This window comes from Archocentrus centrarchus, unplaced genomic scaffold (genome assembly GCF_007364275.1).
Source record: "Archocentrus centrarchus isolate MPI-CPG fArcCen1 unplaced genomic scaffold, fArcCen1 scaffold_53_ctg1, whole genome shotgun sequence".
Lineage (NCBI taxonomy): Eukaryota > Metazoa > Chordata > Actinopteri > Cichliformes > Cichlidae > Archocentrus > Archocentrus centrarchus.
Genome location: NW_022060275.1, coordinates 347,744 through 372,698, shown reverse-complemented (window position 1 = coordinate 372,698; position 24,955 = coordinate 347,744). Strand labels below are relative to the sequence as shown.

The following is a 24,955-nucleotide window of genomic DNA, read 5'->3' as shown; positions in this document are numbered from 1 at the left end:
ATCAGAGACTGCTTCAAAAGTTCATGAAACACTCATTTCTTTATTGCCTGAGGATGAACAAATTAAACAAAATGACTGGTTTTCAAGTGTTGAAAGTTATAGTGAAGGATTTAACCCCTTAACTGGCAGCAAAAAAATCACCTGACAAAAACTACATAACGCCTTCTGGTTATTATTGGCTCTGAAAAACCCATTTCATAGCCTATTAATCGGCTGCGTCTGGTCCGCGGGCCGAATGAAGTGCATTTATATGGCAGGCTAGACCCGCCCATTTTGACTGACACCTCATTCGGCCAATAATGTTAAGAAATGGGTTTCCCAGAGCCAATAATACTCAGAGGGCGTCACGTAGCTTTGTCAGGTGATTTGGTGCAGCCAGTTACATGATTGGCCGAATGACGTGTCAATAAAAATGGGAGGGTCTAGCCTGCCATATAAAAGGGACTACAAACGGCCCGTCGCCGGGCCCTTGCCAGTTAAGGGGCTACAGAAGATGTGACACAATGGTTGAATGAAATTAAAAGCTCTGTCGATCCAGAGCAGTCTGACTTTGTTCCAAGGAGTAGTGAAGTGCCATTCTTTCAAATGGACAAATCGCTTCAAATAGTAATTAAGTCCACCGGCTCTGTTGCATCTCAAGTGAGCCAAGAAGATGATGTGAATCCACATGATAGCATTTCTAATGTACCGAGTAGAAAGTCTGCAGAAAGTTCTGGAGAAAGGAAATCTTTAGCATCATCTACATCATCTATTCGTATTAAGGCAGAGGCTGAGTTGGCTGCGCTCAAGGCAAGGCAGAAATTGTTGGTGGACAAGCATGCGTTGGAGGAGCAGGAAGAACAGCTAAGGAAAAAAAGGGAAATGCTTCATCTTGAACAAGAAATTGCTGCAAATATGGCTAAGCTGAGTGTTCTAACTGCTGCAAGTACCTCGGGTATCAGAAATAGTGTTACCCGACAGTCTAATGCCATGAACTCATATGTTAACAAGAGTAAAGGAAGGCTAATAAACTTGAATGCTGATGCTGCTGTGTTTATGCCCAAGGTTGAAGCACCTAAACATTTGCAAACGATGATTAGAAGTGATGAACCTGCTATAAGGCCTAAGGTTAAAACATTGCCTCACAATGTTCATGCTCAAATTTCTAACACAGATCATCAATTTCAGCCCACCATCCAGGATAGTGCTCAAGACCATGACTTTCATCATAGAAATGCCTGTATCATCAATACCTGTATAGGTGATGGCAGCAATGTATTTAGTGTTTTGAGGAAGCAAAATGAAATAACAACTTTACTGATTCAACAACAGCAATCATCATCCTTGCCTAAAAGAGATATTAGAGTTTTTGATGGAGATCCATTGGAGTTTCACTCATTCATGAGAGCCTTTGAAAACTGCGTCGAAAGTAAAACTGATAGCCATAGTGACTGTTTGTATTTTCTTGAACAATTCACTAGAGGTCACCCAAAGGAGCTGGTGAAAAGTTGTCATCACATGGACCCTGTTAGAGGTTATGCCCAGGCAAAGTCTCTGTTACAGGAACACTTTGGAAATGAGCAAAGGATTGCAGTTGCCTACAAAGAAAAGGCATTGTCATGGGCTCCAATTAAGTCTGAGGATGTGAAGGCACTTCAAGATTACAGTTTATTCCTGAGAGGATGTTGCAATGTAATGAATGAAGTGCAGTATTTATATGATTTGGATACACCAGCTAATATGCAAAACATAATCATGAAGTTGCCATATAAGTTAAGGGATCGATGGAGGACAACAGCATGTGAAATACAAGAGAGGTTTAATCGAAGAGTTGTATTCAATGACATTGTTCAGTTTGTTGAGAGACAGGTGAAGATTTTAACTGATCCTGTGTTTGGAGATATCCAGGACCCATTCTCAGCTTCCAGTAAGGTTAAGAACCAAGTCAGCTCAAGACACAGAATAAGGTCCAAGGGAAGTAGATTTGGTACGACTGTAAATGCTGTGGAGAACAACACCAACTTAAAGACTAGGGAAAAGAAGCTAGAGGGCAAGAAAGTTTGTCTGTTTTGTGGAGGTGGACACACTTTGGAGTCTTGTGCTCAATTGGAAAAGAGAGCTCATTGTGACAAACTTTCTTTCTTAAAGGAAACTGGAGTTTGCTTTGCTTGCTTGTGTACAGGGCACATTAGCAAGAATTGCAGAAAGCGCCTCTCATGTAAAGTGTGTTGTTTAAAGCACCCCACAATGCTCCATATTTATTCAAAGGGAACAGCAGAAGGTGAAGCTACAGATGGAAATGTAGGACCAACCACTACTGTGGACAGTACTTTATCCAGTGGGTTTACTGGGGCTGGCAACAATGCATGTAAACTCCCTCTAGTCCCAGTACAAGTTAAAGCAAGGAAAGGCAATAAGACAGTACTAACTTACGCCTTTTTAGATCAAGGTAGTACAGCTGTCTTTTGTACTGTAAACCTGATGCATAAGCTTAATCTTTCTGGAAAAAGAACACATATTCTCTTACGGACAATGGGTCAAGAGAAGCTGGTCAACAGCTATGTTGTTAATGGACTGGAAGTGACAGGCTTGGATAGCCAGATGTTTTTCGATCTGCCAAGTACCTATACTCAGGAGACTATGCCTGTATGTAAGGAAAACATCCCAAGTCAGAAGGACATACAGAGATGGCCTCATTTACGATGCATTCAACTTCCAGAAATTGATTCTGAGATAGAGTTGTTGATAGGAACAAATGTACCAAAGGCGCTGGAACCATTACAGGTGATCCAAAGTATAAATGATGGACCCTATACTATTAGGACAACTCTTGGCTGGACTGTAAATGGACCACTGGGAGGAGAAAATGGAGATGAAATGGATGTTGCAACAGTTAACAGGATTTCAGTTTTGACCCTGGACGAGCTTTGGAAGCAGCAGTTTAAGAATGATTTCCCAGAATGCAAACATGATGAACAACTTGCTTTGTCTAGAGAAGACCAAAATTTATGAATGTGGTGTCAGAATCAGCCACCCTTGTGGATGGCCATTATCAGATAGCATTGCCACTGAAAAGGACTCAGCTGAATATGCCAAACAACAGAAAGATTGTTGACCAACGTACTCTGAATTTAACAAGGAGGTTTAAGAAGGATCCCTTGTTTCAACAACATTACACCAACTTTATGAATGACATAATTACAAAAGGGTTTGCAGAGCAAGTGTCTGAAGATGAACTGGCACACAATGATGGGAGATTATGGTACATCCCACATCATGGTGTGTATCACCCTCAGAAGGGTGAGATTCGTGTGGTGTTTGACTGTGGAGTTACCTTTCAGTCAGCTTCACTTAACGCTGAACTCATGCAGGGACCAGACCTCACTAGCTCTTTGATAGGAGTCGTAACTAGATTCAAGAAGGAACCAGTGGTGATTGCAGCAGACATTGAGTCCATGTATCATCAGGTCAGGGTGCCAGTGCCTGTGTTCACTTCAAATGGATTGTTTGCTACCGACCCATCACTAGTTAGTCGAAACTCGGATCCAAAAGAAACAATGAGGTTTTTGTCCTGGTCATGGAACACTGGACCAGCTCTTTATCCTCTTGAAGATATTCGAGTGTGCGTGGGAGTTTGCCCAACCAGTCTACGTGTGCTTTGTGGACTTGGCATTCGACCATGTTCCTTGGGTATTCCGTGGGAGGTCCTGCGGGAGTATGGGGTCGCTGTACAACCACAGTGAGAGCTTGGTTCATGTAGTCAGCAATAAATCTGACTCATTTCCTGTGGGTGTTGGACTTCATCAGGGCTGCCCTTTGTCACCTATTCTGTTCATAATATTTCTGGACAGAATTTCAAGGTGCAGCCAGGTGGCAGAAGGCTTATTCCTTGGTGGTTTCGGAGTCTCATCTCTGCTCTTTGCGAATGATGCGGTCCTGTTGGCTTCATCAGCCTCCAGCTCGCAGTAGAATGGTTCACAGCCGAGTGTGAAGTGGCTGGCATGCGAATCAGCATGTTTAAGTCTGAGGCCATAGTCCTCAGCCGGACAAAGGGTGGAGTCCCCTCTCCAGGGAAGAGTTCCTACCCCAGGTGAAGGAGTTCAAGTATCTCGGGGTCTTCTTCATGAGTGACGGGAGAAGGGAGAGGGAGATCAACAGACGGACTGGGGCTGCCTCTGCTGTGACGCAGACGCTGCACTGGTCTGTCGTGGTGAAGAAGGAAATGATTGTAAAAGCAAAGCTGTCGATTTACCAGTTGATCTAAGTTCCCACGCTCACCTATGGTCACAAGCTTTGGGTAGTGACCGAAAGAATAAGATCACGAATACAAGCGACAGAAATGAGTTTCCTTCAGAGGGTGGCTGGCCTCTCTCTTAGAAATAGGGTGAGGCATGCAGCCATTCAGGAGGGACTCAGAGTAGAGCCGCTTGTCCTCGATATTGAGAAGAGCCAGTTGAGGTTGCTTGGGCATCTGATTAGGATGCCTCCTGGGCGCCTCTTGAGTGAGGTGTTCCATGTCCCACTGGGAGGAGACCCGGGACACTCTGGAGAGATTATATCTCTCAGCTGGTCTGGGAACACCTTGGGGTCCCTCCGGATGAGGTGGTGGAGGTGGCTGGGGAGAGCGAAGCATGGGCTTCTCTTTAGACTGCCCCCCCCCCCCCCGACCCGGCCCCAGATATGCGGAAGAGAATGGATCGATGGATGGATGATTTAAATGTGTCAATAATTTATTAATACTAGAAATGAATTCATAAATAACTATATATATATATATATATATATATATATATATATACGCACACACAGACATTATATATATATATATAATTCTAATTTTATGACCATATATATATATATATATATATATATATATATATATATATATATATATATGGTCATAAAATTAGAATGTCATGAAAAAGTTGATTTATTTCAGTAATTCCATTCAAAAAGATTAGAACTGACAGCTAAAGAAAACCCCAAATTCATTATCTCAGAAAATTAGAATATTGCTTACGACCAATACAAAAAAAGGATTTTTAGAAATGTTGGCCAACTGAAAAGTATGAACATGAAAAGTATGAGCATGTACAGCATGTACTTAGTTGGGGCTCCTTTTGCCTGGACTACAGCAGCAATAGGGCTAGGGATGGGAATCAATAAGAATTTCGTAATTCCGATTCCATTATCGATATCACTTATAAATTCGATTCCTTCTCAATTCTCTTATCGATCCTCATTGGGTTATGTAGGATACATTTTAGGGGTCTCCATGTTCCTTTTTGACCGCAAATTAAAACCCAATTAAAACCATAGTTACCAACAAATCACAGGGTTGAGCAGGTTCTGATGCAGGCTGTTTATTAGACATTTTAGTAGCACACAAATAGTTAAAAGGACACAGACAGTAGCAGATGAAGACTGAGTTACACACACAGAGAAACAGAAAGGAAGAAAGAACCTGTTGATCATGCCCCGGCTTCCTCATCACTCCCTCCGACCGAGGAGAGCCCGTGCTGAGATTAAGTATGAGTCTAAATAAAATCAAACTGTCCAAATGATCCATGGCGATGAGCAAGCTCTGTTGCAAAAAAGTTACTAGTACTTAGAAATATACAAACACAAAAAACAAAGGACAAAAAGCAAAAAGTAAAAGCAAGAAGCCTCCCGGGAGGTTGTGCCTTAGTAGTTGCTGGAAAAACGGACAACACGGACAAAGACAGTCGCTACATCTTCTCTTCTCTCCCTTCTCCTCTTCTAACCGTGGTATTTATACTCTTTCTCTTTCTTTGTCTACGATTTGTGCTGAGTCTGCACTTTGCAAACTTCCATTAGAAACTGCCATTAATTCTACTGTCATTATCTGAAAGGGCACAAACATCCCGGAGCATTTTCAATACATCAACAAGACAGTAAGAAAAATTAATTGTCAGCCACCTCCTCCTTGAGGCCATCCTAAGGCACTCTTGGAGAAGGATTTACAACCCCTCACACATATGCTTGACCAGATATGAGGGAGAAGGACCAGATATGAGGACGAAAATGAGGCCCATTTTCCCCCCGGACCTGTTGCATGGACAGATTTTTACTTTCTTGATTTGCATTTCCAAAGTTTTTGGCTGTGCTACACAAGCAAGTTAGCCTTCAGCTAGGTCCACTGGACAGAATTATCCCTATATCCAGTATAAATCAAATAATGGGCAAACAGGATGACTGGTGTCCTGTACACGAACCCAAAATCGGGCAGTTTTATGAGTTGAGACCCCTTAGCATGAATTTAATGAGCAACAGGTTCATCACGGGGCTAGGGCAGAAGATGAGTATGCTCTGAGGATGGTCTGAGAGGGCCTGCTGGGCCACAGCAGACTGCTAGGGAGGGGTAGCAGAGCTGCTGGTGCCCTGAACACAAATAAGAGCAACTCAAACAGGCCTCAAATTTTCCTGCTACACAATATGCATTTATTACATTGTGGAAAGCAGTTTAGCTGCAAATAAACAGAAGTGGGAATAATAACTTTAAATATCAGTATGGTTGGTAAAAATAAATCCTAACAGTTAGTGTATAAAATATACAAGAAATAGGTTGGTTTGCATTAACTCTTTATAATGTAAAGTAGAACAAAATTAAAACTGATATTGGACACATGCTCCCTTTGTTTCAGTGTCCCCCCGAGTTCATTTATAAAGAAAAGGAAAGGTCAGACTTCTAACTTCGTTATTAAAGATTTATTAATCAACACACATAATACATGAGATCAAAAATAATGCAGAATAATAAAAGCATGCTTGGAGATTGCAAAATAATATCCCTTACCACGGTTAAGGTGTCACCTCTCAGTAAGCGCACGGCAATCTCAAAGTGTCTATGCGTGCCCCCATTGTTTTATGATTCTGGCCCCCTGCCAAATAAGGAGTTGTTTTTCCCAAGTTCTGACCAGAGCTCTCTCAGTTATGCGACCCCCACTCCTGCCTAATGTAAACAATGGGAGGCACACTCCTCTGAGACTTCTTCACTTTCTTTCCCTGATCAGAATACTGCAACCTCCACAATAAACCTTGTATTTTCACAAATCTGCAATAATCAATTCCTTCACTGGTATAAAAAAATAATAATTCCTTTTTCAAAATTATACTATTAATATTTTAATATAAAATACAACTGCAAGGTGTGTGAGAAGCAGCTGCCAGTCCTCATCAACCAAATGCTACAGGAGATGGAGATTATTCATACAGTATAGTAAAAGCATTACACCAAAATAGGGTTGCAAATATTGATTATTCTATTGATTAATCGAGTGATCTGATTAGAAATACTTTTTCATATTAACAATTCATCTGCATATTTTAACTTCCGTACTGCAGTTTTTTTGCTGTGTGAAACAAACAGTGATGGGTGGAGCAGCTACAAAGTCCTTTTTTCTTCACATTGGCACTTACTGATCAGATGGTTGATGAAGGACCTCCAGCTGTTTCAAAGTAAAGGTTTTAGCAATGGTTACAGGAAAAAGCGCTGCTGCTTTGAAAGCTAGAAAAATGTTTTCTTTCGCTCCATCCAATCTCACCGTCTCAGTAACGGCTCCGCCTTTTTGCGCTTGCTGCATGTGCACAGACCGCATGTAAAACAACTGTTGCTGAAACATTGTGAACATAATTTTGTAATGCTTTTTATCTTGACACTTCCGTCTAGACGCTGTTGGATATATTCCGGACCAAATAAGGCACATGTGTAATGTATATTACATAGATTTTCTATGGGGTTAAGGTCAGGCGAGTTTGCTGGCCAATTAAGAACAGGGATACCATGGTCCTTAAAGCAGGTACTGGTAGCTTTGGCACTGTGTGCAGGTGCCAAGTCCTGTTGTAAAATGAAATCTGCATCTCCATAAAGTTGGTCAGCAGCAGGAAGCATGAAGTGCTCTAAAACTTCCTGGTAGATGACTGCGTTGACCTTGGGCCTCAGAAAACACAGTGGACCAACAGCAGCAGATGACATGGCACCCAAACCATCACTGACTGTGGAAACTTCACACTGGTCCTCAGCCAACGTGGATTCTGTGCCTCTCCTCTCTTCCTCCAGACTCTGGGACCTTGAGCTCCAAAGGAAACACAAAATTGACTTTGATCAGAGAACATAACTTTGGAGCACTCAGCAGCAGTCCAGTCCTTTTTGTCTTTAGCCCAGGCAAGACGCTTCTGACGCCGTCTCTGTTCAAGAGTGGCTCGACACGAGGACTGTGACAGCTGAAACCCATGTCTGCATACGTCTGTGCTTCTTGAAGCACTGACTCCAGCTGCAGTCCACTCTTTGTGAATCTCCCCCACATTTTTGAATGGGTTTGGTTTCATAATCCTCTCCAGGGTGCAGTTATCCCTGTTGTTATACACTTTTTTCTACCACATCTTTTCCTTTCCTTCGCCTCTCTATTAATGTGCTTGGACACAGAGCTCTGTGAACAGCCAGCACCAAGGAACAGTTGGAGACAGGTGAAGTGTCCCTGAGGCAAGCAGCCCGTGCTACGGCAGGCCATCATTCTAATGTCGATCACCCCCCCCCTTCTACCGAAGCCAGGATTAATATCTCCGCCTTTTCGGGCGGGACGACTAATGCTCACATGGTGTTTTCACATGAAAACACAGGACTTAAATACATCACGAGATAACAAGGGAAAGTGGAAAGAGCAGGTAACACAGCTGAACACAATGACACTGACGAGACAAGTGGAAGCAAAACCAAATACACTACACAAGAAACCAGACATACCAAAATAAAACAGGAAGTGGGACAAGGGCACAGAGATGAAGACTTGACACCAAACATAATTAGAAAAGAACCACAGACCAAAACAAAAGAACCAGAAAACCCTGGGCCACCGGCCCAGGACCATGACATTATCTTTTAAAAAATAGATAAAATGTTTAAACATAGTATGAATTTGAAAGGAAAATTGATATATCAAATGATAATATATTACTTAGGATACAATATTAATTTTGTTTTACTTAATGAGAGAATCTGTCCCTCACGGGCTACTTTCCCACCGCCGAAGTTCCGGAGCCGGAGCAAGTTCCCGTGCCGATCCCAAGGAACCGGCGAAACGATTAAGAACGGGCCCGCGTTCCCACCGCGTTTCTGTGAACGGCTCCTTTACGTATGAGTGTGGGCGGGTCCTCGTCTGGACACGGAAGCTGAAGCGCACAAACGTGGGAGAACACGCTCCACTTTCTGTGCTGCAAATACGTTTTACGGTCCAAACCAAACTACTGCAGCATCTGTGTGCAGCACAGAGGGAAACACAGACAGCGATTAGAGCAAGACGACAAGTACGCACTTTGTGTCCTTTTATCTGTGATATGAACTGATACAAAGCAGCAAGTTCAGCCTTAGAACCCAACCTAATTCACAGCCATGAAAAGCGCTTCGCTTTTCTCATGTAATACACATGTAATATGGTAGAAAACTTGATGTTGAGATGGCAGAGTCACGCCCCTCTGCAACTTTCGGCACGCGTTCCTGGTTCCAGACCAGCTAGTTTGCGGGGCCGGAATTGAACCCGTTATTCGGCCGAGCACCGAGTGCTTCAGTGGTGGAAAACCCGCCTAATGGTTCAAATTACGGCACAGGCTCCAGAACCCTGTTGGTGGGAAAGAGGCCATAGAGAAAAATTCCAGCACCTGGCAAATGTAGTTGATGACCCCTGTCCTAGATTAACTGCCTGTCTCCTCCAAGCTCTTTTTTGGCAATGGCATTAATATGTGACATCCTGGAGAAGTTGGACTACCGTTGCAACTTCTGTAAGGTCCAGGTACTGCCTCATGCTGCCGGTAGTGACACTGACATCAGAAAAGATGAGGAGAGAAAATTGTCAGTGCCCTCTATTTTACAACGCACTCTTTTATTTAACTGATCAGATTAATATCCCAGAAGTTTAACTGACTTGATGTGATAGTCTTTTTTGAGCAGTGTATTTAAATATCTCATGGTGATGAGGAGGGCTTTAATGTGGAGAGATATTTTATCCAGATAGATAACTAAAACTGGCCTCTTTCCAAAAGTTCAGATAACACTTCATATTAAATCAGAAAAATAATTTCAGTCCATAATAACTATGAAATGTTTATAGAGAATTCAGTTCACCATTGCAGTGGAGGAATGTGAACATATCAACATGCTCTAGAGTGAGGCTGGCTCTCTTCTTTGAGAAGATTTTCCCAGCTGCTGAGAAGAGATGCTCAGAGGGAGTAGATGTAGCAGGATTACACAAGAGTGATGTTGCCAATGTAGCAAGAGTGGGATACCTCAACTTATTCAACGTCAACCAAAACTTTGTGTTTGAGATAAGTTGCTCACCAAAGTACATTTGCAGCTGCCATGAAATGAAAATGGGACTCTGACGTGTCACATTTGATTTAAAAAAAATATCTACCATTTCAATAATAAAAATAAATAAATCTTACTTCATTAGTGATCAACTGGTTGTGAGCATCCTGTTCATTCTTACTGTCACTGTATGTTAGAGTCACATCCAAGCAGTGAATGGAGAGCTATTTGGAGTTCTCTGGGCTGAGGTACCTCCGTCAGTTGATGATGTAGCTTCTTCATTCCCAGTGGTGCACTGGTTCTCCATAGTAGTACTCCCATCCATGGCTTGCAAGAGCAAGAGCTTGTATTTTATTTTGAACACTGAAACTTTGATGGTGACCCATCTTGCCCAACATGCAGTGATCTCTTTTGAAGCAGCTCCTGGAGGGTCTGCACAGGGGCAATATCATTGGCAGTGTGGGTTGACCTTAAAAGCCCTCTGCTCAGAGGCAGGGCAGAGACTGTCACATCGCTTTCACCACTCAAGTAGACAGTGACATATTCAAAGGCCTGGAAAGCTTTAGCCAGTTCCTCTAACAAGGTCCACTGACCAGCCTTGAGGTCTAGGTACTGTTTCCCTCTCTGAGTTACTGCTGAGTCAGACAGAGTTCCAGTCAGTGGCCATCTCTGTTCCAGCAGGGGAGTCATCATATAATAGGTGTTGTTCCACCTGGTAGAAATATCTTGGACAAGTTTGTGTTTCTGGGTCCCCATCTGCCCAATCTTCAACTTGCTTCATTTAAAGTTCTCCACACAACACCTCACTGCTCCAAGTAATTTACTGATCTGAGGGTGTTTCGGATCGTTATTGATCACCGACTGTAAAGTTTAACCTGCACAGTAGACAGACATTCACTCATGTTTGTCTTGAAAGATATTTGCAGCCAGCACTACAGTGGAACTATTGCTATGGACACAATTTTGCTTGGTGGGATCTCAAAATTTTCCATAGCCGGCTCAATCTAAGCAGCAATTTTTGGCCCAGTGTGTCATTCTTTAAGTGGTATAGTTGTGAGGACAAAGCTAATTATAAAGTGCCAAGTGTTGCCAAGATATGGCTCTGTGGCAACACTGGTCCAGGCATTAGCTGTCAGGGGCGCCGGGGCCCCTGACAGCTAATGCTGGTGTTTGCTTAGTAAGTATCATACATTAGAAAAATATTTATTCATAATTCCTTTATTATCTTTTAAATAAGTAAATAATTAATTAATTTATGAATGTCAAAATAAACAAAAATTAAAAATAAATTTGTACATTTACTAATGCATATTACATAATACATTATTAAGTCACAAAAAGCTTTATTTCAATGTGCATGACACTCCTGGTCCTCCATACTTGAGTGGTACAATAGCTAATTTTGAAATATGTAACATCATGTAGCAGCTTCAATTTGTCACAAGGAAGCACAAGCCTTAGAGGTCACAGGTGAGGGAGGGGTAAGCAGAGCTACAAGGAAATTACAGTTTTCCAACCATGTGTGGGTTTCTCTGCTGTTGCTCATTTTTTGTCTCTTTTTTCTTTAAATTGTGGAAATAATTTTTTTTCGTTTCTTACATTACTGCACATGATATGTTGCAGAACTGCGTTAAATCAACCTCCATGTCTGAGTGACACAGAGAGGTCTGCTACACCTCCTGCCTGGACTCTTTTCATTTAACCACCTCCCACTAACACACCCACTGTTTTCAGTACAGCTGAAGCTGCCAGGCAATAACAAAGTCCTGCAGACTACAAAGGCAGAAGTTTGTACCTACAACATTTGGTGACAGAGTCAGAGCTCTGTTCTCTATTTAAAACATTTTGATTCATACTCAAACTGTGCCACAGGCTTCCAATACCTACCCCATCTCAGCCCTTTTCACAGGGAAAGGCTCAGACAGGTTTAACTTGAACTCAATGTTTTCTGGTTTCCATATTCCATCTGTTTGTACATGCAGAGGGTTCGTTCAAACATCAGTGTTTATCATCTTTGGATTGAGTCCAGATTCAGATTCGATATGTTTTTGACTGGCTGAGTTTTCACTCATGCTGACTGCTCATTGTTTCCATGACAAAGACTCAAAAAGGAATAAAGTGAACAGTAATTAACATTAAAACTTTATTTACAGAAGAAAAACAAACATTTATCATTTCAAATATTTTTATTAGAAGCACAGCACAAAAGTATAACGACCCCATAAGACTTATGCTTCATTTTGTTTTACAATGCCCCTAGGGCAACTGCACACAGAGGAAAAAAAAAACAAAAACAAAAAAACAGAAAATAAAACAGTGTGGTGGCCACATATATGCACATTTCACACCAGAATGCCCCAAGCTCTTATTGCGAAGAGAGAGACCGGAATAGATCTGGAAAAGGCGGGAGAGAGAGGCCTGGGATAAAAGGGCTTGACTCCTCCTTTTGAGGCAGTTATATTTGGAGTTCTAGTTGTTGTGTGTTTTACCGAATAAAGCTGAGACTACATACCTGCTCGTGTCTCCTTCCACCGACTCCTACATTGGTGACCCCGCCTAAAGAACATGTCTGCTGACGACAGCTCAACGGCCACGGCCGCTGTTTCCTCACCAGCCGCCGCCGTTTCCTCACCAGCCGCCGCCGTTTCTCCCGCTATTTTTGCGGCCACGGTCAAGCTCCCGGAGTTCTGGCAGCACGATCCAGAGCCTTGGTTCCAGCATGTGGAGGCCCAGTTTCACCTCCGCGGGATCACCTCAGACGACACCAAGTATTACCATGTCGTCGCGGCGCTGGACTCTGCTTCTACCCGCCGGCTGATGGGACTGCTCCGGAACCCGCCGCCTGCTAACAAGTATGGAGCGCTGAAGGAGAACCTGCTGCGGATTTATCAGCTTTCAGACGAAGAGCGGGCTGATCGCCTGTTATCCCTGAATGGCTTGGGAGATGGTAAACCCTCCGAGCTGATGGAGCACATGCTGGCTCTGCTCGGCCCGGGCGACGCTTCGTTTCTCTTTACGCATCTGTTCCTGCGCCAGCTCCCCCCTCCCGTGCGCACCGCGCTAGCCAGCTCCGCTCTGATACGGGCCAAGGATTACCGCGGGCTAGCTGAAGAGGCGGACAAGATTTTGCTGGCATCCAGGCATTCCGGTGTGCATGCACTTTTACCGAGTGCGGCTCTACAAGGGGCGGAGACGAGAGAAGCTGGTGCTGTGGCCGCCGTCGCAGAGCGCCGGAGGAAGGAGAGCGTGCTCTGCTTCTATCATCGCCGGTTCGGAGTGAAGGCGAAGCGCTGCATTCCGCCGTGTACCTTCCAGCACCAGGGAAACGAGAGGGCCGGTGCTCACTAGCAGCTGTGTGCGCTGGCAGCTCGGACAAGCTGCTCTTCATTGAGGACACTGCTTCGGGACGCCGTCTGCTTGTGGACTCGGGTGCTCAGCGTAGCATCATGCCGGCTTCAGCTGCGGACGCCTTGGGACAATGTCACGGACCCCTGCTGGACGCGGCGAACGGTACCCCCATTCGCACATATGGAATGAGGTTGGTGACTGTGTGTTTCAAGGGACGTCAGTTTAACTGGGACTTTGTGATAGCGTCTGTGTCAGTACCTATACTCGGCGCTGATTTCTTGTGTGCTTTCAGGTTGTTGGTCGATGTAGCTAATAGGTGCTTGATAGATGCTGTGTCTTTTGATACCTACCCCTGTACACTTGGTAGTCCTGGCCCCCTGCCCCTCGCTAACATGCTTGCCACAGGTGATGAGTACCAGCGTTTGCTTGCCGAGTTTCCCACCCTCACGGTTCCCACCTTCTCTGCAGCCGTAGCTAAACATGGTGTGGAGCATTACATTACCACTGTGGGTCCGCCGGTTTTTGCGCGTGCACGCCGTCTCGATGCCGCGAAGTTAGCGATAGCCAGGGAGGAGTTTGCAAACATGGAGCGCCTTGGTATTGTGCGCCGCTCAAACAGCCCGTGGGCGTCCCCGTTGCACATGGTCCCTAAAGCTGTTGGTGGGTGGCGCCCTTGTGGGGATTTTAGGCACCTTAATAATGCGACGACTAATGACAGGTACCCGGTTCCCCACATTCAAGATTTTTCGGTTCATCTTGTGGGGGCCACTATTTTTTCAAAGGTGGATTTGGTGAGGGGATACCATCAGGTTCCTGTCCATCCGCGTGATGTGCCCAAGACCGCGGTTATCACTCCTTTTGGCCTTTTCGAGTTTTTGCGAATGCCCTTCGGTCTGAAGGGCGCGGCACAGACGTTTCAGCGCCTCATGGACTCCGTTTTGCGTGGTATGCCATTTTTGTTCGTCTATCTGGATGACATACTGGTTGCCAGCCCTTCCGCCGCGGAGCATTCAGTGCACCTCTGCCAGTTGTTTGAGCGTCTCAGTGAGCACTGTTTGATTGTGAATCCAGCTAAATGCCAGTTCGGTCTGCCGGCCATAGAGTTTTTGGGACACCTCGTTTCGCCCCAAGGGGCATTTCCCCTGCCCGCTAAGGTGGAGGCGGTTTCTGCTTTTCCGCGCCCTTCCTCAGTGAAGCCCCTGCAGGAGTTTTTGGGGATGGTGAACTTTTATAACCGTTTCATCCCCCGGGCTGCTCACCTCATTCACCCTCTGTACAGTGCACTTAAGGGCAAGAAAGGCAACCAAGAGATAGAGTGGACACCTGAGCGGGTGCAGGCATTTGACAGTGCCAAAGCTGCTCTTGCCAACGCTGCCCTGCTGGCCCACCCGTCTCCCGAGGCGCCTGTTGCCCTTACTACCGATGCCTCCGATTTTGCAGTCGGGGCCGTGTGCGAACAACGGGTGGGTGGTGCTTGGCAGCCCCTCGCCTTTTTTAGCAGGAAGCTTCGGGATGCGGAGAGAAAGTACAGTACGTTTGACAGGGAGCTCCTTGCCCTTTTTCTCGCGACGCGTCATTTCCGGTTCCTGCTTGAGGGCCGTGACTTTACCGCTTTTGTAGACCACAAACCGCTCACATTTGCCATGGCAAAGGTTTCAGAACCATGGACTGCACGGCAGCAACGGCAGCTTTCTGCTATTTCAGAGTTTACCACTGACATTCAGCACGTCGCCGGCAAGTGTAATCGGGTGGCTGACTGTCTGTCCAGGGCGCAGGTTAGTTCTGTGCATTTGGGAGTGGACTACTCTGCCATGGCTGCCGACCAACTTACGGATACGGAGATTCAGGCTTTTAAGGTGGCCGAGTCCAGTTTGCGTTTGGAAGATGTCTCATTTCAGGATAGTGGCGTAACCCTACTTTGCGACGTCTCATTGGGCAGGCCTCGCCCCTTGGTTCCTGCTTGCTGGCGTCGGCGGGTTTTTGAGGCAGTTCATTCTCTTTCGCACCCAGGAGTTAAAGCCTCAGTTAAGTTGGTAGGGGCCAAGTTTGTGTGGCCCGGCCTCCGGAAAGAGGTCAGGGCGTGGGCTTCCTCATGTGTTGCTTGTCAGCGCGCCAAAGTGCAACGACACACCAAATCCCCTCTGGAGCACTTTCCCATACCCCAGAGAAGGTTCGAACATGTCCATGTAGACCTGGTAGGTCCATTTCCCCCTTCCCGGGGTTTCACCCATCTCCTGACAATGGTGGACAGGACGACTCGGTGGCCTGAAGCAGTTCCTTTGGCGTCAACCACCTCAGCAGATGTTGCTCGTGCGTTCGTCTCCTCCTGGGTATCTCGGTTTGGCGTACCGCTTGACTTGACATCTGACAGGGGTCCTCAGTTCACGTCTGAGCTGTGGACTGCTGTGGCGGAGAACCTTGGCGTCAGACTCCATCGCACTACCGCGTACCACCCGCAGGCCAATGGCCTTTGCGAGAGGTTCCACCATACCATGAAGGCTGCCTTACGGGCTGCGCTGGTGGACAGCAGCTGGGTTGACCGCCTTCCTTGGGTCCTGCTGGGCCTGCGTGCGACACCTAAGGAGGACCTGCAGTCTTCTTCAGCCGAGCTGGTCCTGGGCCAGCCTTTGAGGGTTCCAGGGGAATTCCTTCCTGGTGCATCTGCTTCGGGGGCCGACAAAAGGAGCGGGCCGGTTTTCCCGGGGAATGATAGGTTTTTGGCCCCAGTAGCGGCGCATCACTGCCTTCCACAGTCATATGTGCCAAAGGACCTGATGTCTGCCAAGTACATTTTTATCCGCCATGACGCGCACCGTTCTCCACTTCGACCTCCTTATGATGGTCCATTCCGTGTGCTAGAGGTGGGACCTAAGGATTTTTTGGTTGAGCTGGGAGGTAGTCAGGAGCGGGTTTCGGTGGATCGCCTTAAGCCTGCTCACATGTTTCCGGATGGTCCTATTGAGTTGGCCCAACCTCCGCGCCGCGATCGTCCTCCCGTTTCTATGCCTCACTCGGAGGACCTGCCCCCAGCTGCTGTTTTTTCCCCTGCGAGGGGGCAGTCTCGCCGTGGTCGGGGCTATGCCCCTCCCTCGTTTTCACCACCTGTGGTCGCCAAGCACAGCCGTAGCGACCGCCTTGTTAAACCCCCTAGGAGATACTCTTGATGTGGTATTTTATTTTTGCTATGTTGAGTTGAAAATGGTTGCTGTTTTTATTATTGTATTGTTTGCCATTCTGTGTGTTCAGGGGGGGCCTGTGTGGTGGCCACATATATGCACATTTCACACCAGAATGCCCCAAGCTCTTATTGCGAAGAGAGAGACCGGAATAGATCTGTAAAAGGCGGGAGAGAGAGACCTGGGATAAAAGGGCTTGACTCCTCCTTTTGCAGGAGTTATATTTGGAGTTCTAGTTGTTGTGTGTTTTACCGAATAAAGCTGAGACTACATACCTGCTCGTGTCTCCTTCCACCGACTCCTACAACATGAGGGAAAGTTATTAGCCATAATATTAGTAATGTTTAGGCATTCAAAAAAAACAAACCAACAACAAACAAGATAAATAGTTCAAAAGAAGCTGGATTAAAGGTAAACAAAATCAAAGCAAATACATACGTAAACAGTATAAATCCCCAAACCTCCCCACCCTACCCCCTGACTGCAGAATTAAACATCACCAAGATAGGAGAGTAAAGGCTTCCAGATTTGATCAAACTTATTCTTTTTGCCAGTAATCCCATATCTTATTTTCTCCAGGTGAAGTGTGTTTGTGAGCTCTGTAAGCCACATCCTGAATACAGGAACATCTTTGCCCTTCCAGAACTGGAGAATAAGTTTTTTTGCAATGATTAGTGCATATGACGACAGGCATTTCTGTGAGTGCCGTAGGCCTTGTATTTCTTTAGAAGTTCCATCCATTCTCTTCCGCTTATCCGGGGCCGGGTTGCGGGGGCAGGAGCCTAAGCAGAGAAGCCCAGGCTTCCCTCTCCCCAGCCACCTCCTCCAGCTCATCCGGAGGGACCCCAAGGCATTCCTAGGCCAGCTGAGAGATATAATCTCTCCAGTGTGTCCTGGGTCTACCACGGGGCCTCCTCCCGGTGGGACATGCCCGGAACACCTCACCCAAGAAGCTGCAAGGAGGCACCCTAATCAGATGCCTGAGCCACCTCAACTGGCTCCTTTCAATGTGGAGGAGCAGCGGCTCTACAGTGCCTGACAGAAGTTCTGTCACTTATCCATATTGGTGGAAACAGAAGCTCATAACCTGACTTTAAATGCATCCATTGGTTTTAGAAATGACCCATATGAAAGCTGAAACCCTCCCAAATGAGGTCTAATTTATGAAAATAAATTTGCTTCACTGCAGAAATAGTGATCATTTAATGAACACAGAAAGGTCAGATTTTGGCAAGACAAAAGTTTTGTCGCCTTGTCATATAATGCACCCAATCCTAGTTTACAGCCTCACCTGTGCTCACTAATTGATTGGTTAATTAGTGGGTGTGTATAAAAAGAATCCCAGCACCCCAGACCTTCACTTGAACTGCAACTTCTGACAACATGCCAAAAATCCACCCTGCGACCAAAGCCTTGATTATCAAGAGGCTAAAGACCAGATGCACTGCAGAGGTGGCTGGCACCTTTAATGTGTCTGAGCGTCAAGTACAAAGAATTAAACAAAGATTTGAAGAGACTGGAGATGTTTTTGACAAGCCCAGGTCTGGCAGGCCCCGCAAGACAACTGCTCAGGGGGAAGGTTTGTTGGTTAGAAAATCCAAAGCCAGCCCCTTTTCCACTGCAGCAGAGCTCCACCAGGCCTGGTCACCTCAAGCCCCTGTGTCAACTTGAACAGTTTGTAGGATTCTGTCTCGAAATGGCCTCCATGGTCGAATCAATGTCCAGAAGCCAGCACTAAACAAAAGGCAATTAAAAAACCGTGTGGCATTTGCCAAGGCCCACAGCCTGCTAAACGGATGGACGCTGGAAAAGTGGCAGAAGGTGGATTTCTCAGATGAATCTTCAGTTGAATTACACCACAGCCGCCTCAAATACTGCAGGAGACCTACTGGAGCCCGTATGGATCCAAGATTCACCCAGAAAACAAGTTTGGTGGTGGAAAGATCATGGTCTGGGGTTACATTCAGTATGGGGGTGTGCGAAACATTTGCGAGGTGGAAGGCAATATCAATAGCCTAAAATATCAAGAAGTATTAGCTACCTCTTACATTCCCAATCATAAAAGGGGTCAAATTTTGCAGCAGGATGGTGCTCCATCTCATACATCCATCTCTACATCAAAGTTCCTCGAGGCAAAGAAGTGACTGGCCAGCCCAGTCACCAGACATGAACATCACTGAGCATGTTTGGGGTAGGATGAAAGAGGAAGCTTGGAAGTCAAAACCAAAGAATCTTGATGAACTCTGGGAGGCATGTAAGACTGCATTCTTTGCTATTCCTGATGACTTCATCAATAAATTGTATGAATCATTGTCGAACCGCATGGATGCAGTTCTTCAAGTTCATGGAAGTCACACAAAATATTAAATATGGCTCTAATAGCACCACAACTTCATTCACCAATGTTATGAAACATATCTTTGCATTTGAAGCAAATTATTAGTTTAATTTTCACATTACTTTCTGTGGGCGACAAAACTTTTGTCTTGCCAAAATCTGACCTTTCTGTGTTCATTAAATGATCAATATTTCTGCAGTGAAGCAAATTTATTTTCGTGAATTAGACCTCATTTGGGAGGGTTTCAGCTTTCATGTGGGTCATTTCTAATACCAATGGATGAATTTAAAGTCAGGTTATGAGCTTTTGTTTCCACAACATGGATAAGCGACAGAACTTCTGTCAGGGACTGTACTCTGAGCCCCTCCCGGATGGCCGCACTCCTCACCTTATCTCCAAGGGAGAGGCCAGCCACCCTTCGAAGGAAACTCATTTCTGCCACTTGTATTCGCGATCTTATTCTTTCGGTCACTACCCAAAGCTCGTGACCATAGGTGAGGGTAGGAACGTAGATTTTTTTTTTTAACGGAAGCTGCAATGGTAATTTCGCTGAACATTCAGTGACAATAAAGCAATCTAATCTAATCTAATGTAGATCGACCGGTAAATCGGTAAAACACACTAAGCTCCCTCTTCACCACGACAGACCGGTGCAGCGTCTGCATCACTGCAGAAGCAGCCCCAATCCGTCTGTCGATCTCCCGCTCCCTTCTCCCGTCACTCGTGAACAAGACCCCGAGATATTTGAACTCCTCCACTTGGGGCAAGAACTCGTTCCTGAGTTCTTGGAGAGGGCACTCCACCCTTTTCCGGCTAAGGACCATGGCCTCAGACTTACAGGTGCTGATTCTCATGCCAGCCACTTTACACTCGGCTGCGAACCGTTCCACTGCCACCCCCTGATGAAGCCAACAGGACCGCATCATCTGCAAAAAGCAGAGATGAGACTCTGAGGTCACCAAGGAAGAAGGTTTCTGCGACCTGGCTATGCCTAGAAATTCTGTCGATAAAAATTATGAACAGAATCTGTGACAAAGGGCAGCCCTGATGGAGTCCAACACCCACAGGAAATGAATCCGACTTATTACCGGCGATACGGACCAGGCTTTCACTGCGGTTATACAGTGACAAGTCCACAAAATTTCCATGCATAATCGAATATCCTTGAGAGGATAAAGAGCTGGTCCAGTGTTCCACGACCAGGATCCGAAGTTCGACTAACGGACGGACCCTCTTTTCCAGCACCCTGGCATAGACCTTACCAGGGAGGCTGAGGAGTGTGATCCCCCGAAAGTTGGAGTGCACCCTCCAGTCTCCCTTCTTAAAAATGGGGACCACCACCCCGGTCTGCCAGTCCAATGGCACTGCCCCAGATCTCCACGCGATGTTGCAGAGGCGTGTCAACCAAGACAGCCCTACAACATCCAGAGCCTTCATGAACTCAGGGGGAACCCCAGGGGCCTTCCAACCAAGAAGTTGTTTAACTGTCTCAGTGACCTCACCCCCAGTGATGGTCAAGTCATCTCCCTCATCCCCAGACTCTGCTTCCACTACAGAAGGTGTGTCAGTGGGATTCACGAGGTCCTCGAAGTATTCCTTCCACCATCCGACTATAGCCTCAGTTGAAGTCAGCAGCACCCCACCCGCACTATAAACCATGTGAGTGGAGCACTGCTTTCCCCTCCTGAGTAGCCTGACGGTTTGCCAGAATTGCTTCGATGCTGTCTGAAAGTCTTTTTCCATAGCCTCACCGAACTCCTCCCACACCCAAGTTTTTGCTTTGGCCACTACCCGAGCTGCATTCTGCTTGGCCTGGCGATACCTGTCAGCTGCCTCCGGAGTCCCACAGGCTAACCAACCCTGATAGGACTCTTTCTTCAGCTTGATGGCTTCCTTCACCTCCGGTGACCACCATCTGGTTCAGGGGTTAACACCACGACAAGCACCAACCACCTTGCAGCCACAGCTCTGAGCAGCAGCCTCAACAATGGAGGTGCGGAACATGGTCCATTCGGACTCAATATCCTCAGCCTCCCTCGGAATGCTGTCGAAGTTCTGCCGGAGGTGGGAGTTGAAGATCTCCCGGACTGGGGCTTTTGCCAGGTGTTCCCAGCGCACCCTCACAATACATTTAGGTGTGCCAGGTCTGTCCAGCATCTCCCCCCCCATCTGATCCAACTCACCGCTAGGTGCTGATCAATTGACAGCTCAGCTCTTCTCTTCACCTGAGTGTCCAGAACATACGGCCGCAGATCTGATGATACGATTACAAAATCGATCATCGACCTGCGACCAAGGGTGTCCTGGTGCCATGTGCGCTTATGGACATCCTTAGGTTCGAACACGGTGTTTGTTATGCACAAACTGTGGTTTGCACAGAAGTCCAATAACAAAACACCATTCGGGTTCAGATCGGGCAGGCCGTTCCTCCCAATCACGCCCCTCCAGGTCTCACTGCCATTGCCCACATGAATGTTGAAGTCTCCCAGGAAGACTATGGAGTCACCAGACGGAGCACTCTCCAGCACCCCGCCCAGCGACTCCAAAAAGGTTGGGTACTCTGAACTGTCATTCGGCGCCTAAGAGCAAACAACAGTCAGGACCCGTTCCCCAGCCTGGAGGCGTAGGGAAACTACGACGTACAGGCAGCAAGTCGGGGGGATACAAGAATACCCACCCCAGCTCGCCGCCTCTCACCGAGGGCAAATCCAGACTGGAACAGAGTCCAGCCCTTCTCCAGGAGACTGGTTCCAGAGCCCAGGCCATGCGTTGAGGTGAGCCCAACAATATCTAGCTGGTATCTCTCAACCTCACGCACTAGCTCAGGTTCCTTCCCCACCAGAGAGGTGACATTCCATGTCCCAATAGCCAGTTTCGATATCTGAGGATCAGTCTGCCAGTGCCTCTGCCCTCGGGCACCGCCCGACACACACTGCACCCAACCCCTACGACGCCTCCTGCGGGGGGTGGGCCTACAGGAGGGTGAGCCCATGAAACCTCTTTGGGCTAAACCTACAGTTTATTTCAGGACAAATTAAAATGACACAAGTGAGGTTCATCTTGATCCACAGCTCAGTAAAATGAAGCCATTTTGTTAGGAACAGCACATTCTCAGTGGGAACTATATTTCCAGCAAAAAGCATTAACAGTCCAGCAGCTCCCTCTAGTGGCCATAAATAAAGCCTGTGGGAGGATGGTGTTGATCTAAAACAGTGCTTCTCAATTATTTTCTGTTATGCCTCCCAGGAAGAAGAAAACCTTTTGTCTCTGCACAGCTGTAATTAAATTTTGTGTTCAGTGTGTGAATGGTTCCAGTTCAGCTCCATAACAGCAGTATCCTTGGTTTGATTCCTGTGTTTTAGGTCATATCTGCCTCTCTCATTGAGGGGGACGTCCACTACATGGAAATGGATTTGATCAGGAAACAAACTACAGCTCACTGACAGCAGAGGATGGCTGGTTTATCTGACATATTATTACTTCTGCTAACTTCTATCTCTGCACCAATAGTAAAGCTAGTGCTTAGAGTAAGAGGGCAGGGCTTTACTTGGTGTCAGTGTGAGAAATGAAAAAACGTTCAAATGAGTGAGAAGAACAATGAAGGGGCAAATGATAGGACCCATCCATCCATCCATCCATTCGCTTCCGCACATCATGTTAAGGGTCGCGGGGGGGCTGGAGCCTACCCCAGCTGTCATAGGGCGAGAGGCAGGGTACACCCTGAACAGGTCGCCAGCCTGTTGCAGGGCCAACACAGAGGGACAGACGACCTTTCACACTCACATTCATGCTCTCATTCACACCTATGGGCAATTTAGATTAGCCAATTAACCTAACCCCAGTAAGTGCATGTCTTTGGAATGTGGGAGGAAACCGGAGTACCCGGAGGAAACCCACGCAAGCACGGGGAGAACATGCAAACTCCACACAGAGAGAGGGAGAGGCCTGGGCCAAGGTGGAATCGAACCCAGGCCTTCCAGATGGTATTCTAACTGTGAGGCAGCAGTGCTAACCACTACGCCACCGTGCTGCCCAAATGATGAATGATAGGACCCTTTATACCCAAATAATAAAGCTCATCATAACATCATTTTACAACATATACATGCCCACAACAGCGGGAATGTGTATGTTATGAAGTGCCACTGATGTTATGAAGTAGTCCGTAAAAATGCTCCACTTAGTTTACAATCTGTTGCCAAGTGACTGATGATGACGTTGGTGGACGGTTGGTGACGAGTTTTACCCACAATACACTTGGAGAAAATATCGGCGATCCACTTGAAAATTTGCGTGTCATAAAGTTAAATGTAAGACTGACAAAAAAGCCAGTCATACAGCACAACATTTTATTCAATATTTTACACCTACTACATCACTAAAGTGAGTCGGTCTTGTAAAGTTTTTAGCAACCATGACTCAGTCCTGATTGTAGCAACTTTTAAAAGCCCCATGTAAAGCAATGAATCATGGGTGATGTAAAGTATGCTGGGCCTTTAGCCATACACCGTGCTCATCTGGATACACTAAGTAGAGGGTCCTTCTCCAATTCTCCTCAGATGTGATAGAGGCCTGGCTACCTGAAATCTTCCCAGTCTCTCCCATCCGGGCCCCCTCTAGGCCTGGGCCAGGGGTGTGCTGATCTCCCAGCCCACCCAGAAGCTCTGCCCCTGTCAGTAACCTTCTTCTGTCATAGCTACAACCTGATAAATGCTCACTAATATGACCTGTTTGGCTTCATGTTTCATTCACTCACAGCTCGTCTGACTGTGAGTCCCAGCAGATCTCAGCTGTTTAAAGAAGAGTTTGTGACTCTGAGCTGTGAGGAGGACGACAACTGTGCAGGATGGACTCTCAGGAGAAACACAAGCAAATGACAGAGGACTCAGTGTGGAGCTGGGTGGGGAAAATCAAATGATTCTTCATGTACCATCAGCTACACTGACCCACAGCAGACAGTGGAGTTTACTGGTGTGAGTCCAGAGAGGGCGCCATCAGTAACATGGTTAACCTCACAGTCTCTGGTAAGCTGAGTGTGTGGAGTTAGTGTTGATGAAGCTGTGTGTAAATGGATAAAATGCTGTAGTTTGTCTCTGTGTTGAGGTGGATCAGTGATCCTGCAGAGTCCTGTCCTCCCTGTGATGGAGGGAGATGACGTCACTCTGCTCTGTCAAACAAAGACCACTCCCTCCAACCTCCCAGCTGCTTTCTATAAAGATGGCTCCCTCATCAGGGAGCAGCCTACAGGTCACATGACCATCCAGCATGTTTCCAGGTCTGAGGAAGGCCTCTACAAGTGTGACATCAGCGGTCATGGAGAGTCTCCATCCAGCTGGATCACTGTCACAGGTGAGGAGCTTCACTCTGATTTCACCTCTTATTTCATCCACACATTCACCTGAACAGGTGGGATTCTCTCTGCAGGTAGACCTCCAACTTCACCTGCTTATGGAGCCCCAGCCCATGAAAAATCCCTGCTGTATTTTGACTTTACACTGATGTGCTACCTGGTGGTGTTCTGTCTGCACTTCATTTCCACTCTCCTCAAAGGAAGCTCATCTCAGAGCCACAGATAACACTCTGACCTCTTAATCAATCACCTGTAATGAATAACCTGATGATTGATAGCTATCTCTAACTGAAGTTGTGCTAATTTTAAATCCTACATTTCTTTTCTTTTCTGACTCCAAATAATTGATCTGCAAGCCCCCAAGGTGATGGCCCTACCCACTCAGGCTGAACATGAACTTGACAAGGAGTTTGATGATGTCACCACAGAGTAGTTACAGAAAT

General features: G+C 46.4%; 1 protein-coding gene across 1 annotated transcript in view; it reads left to right on the top strand.

The window, feature by feature from the left end:
- Window positions 1-24,738, top strand: part of LOC115777426 (Fc receptor-like B) — an 80,283-nt gene extending 55,545 nt beyond the window's left edge. The window contains exon 5 of the mRNA XM_030725335.1: window positions 24,587-24,738. Within this exon, the coding sequence (XP_030581195.1) occupies window positions 24,587-24,738 (152 nt within the window). The remainder of the gene's footprint in view (window positions 1-24,586) is intronic.
- The last annotated feature ends 217 nt before the right edge of the window (window positions 24,739-24,955 follow it).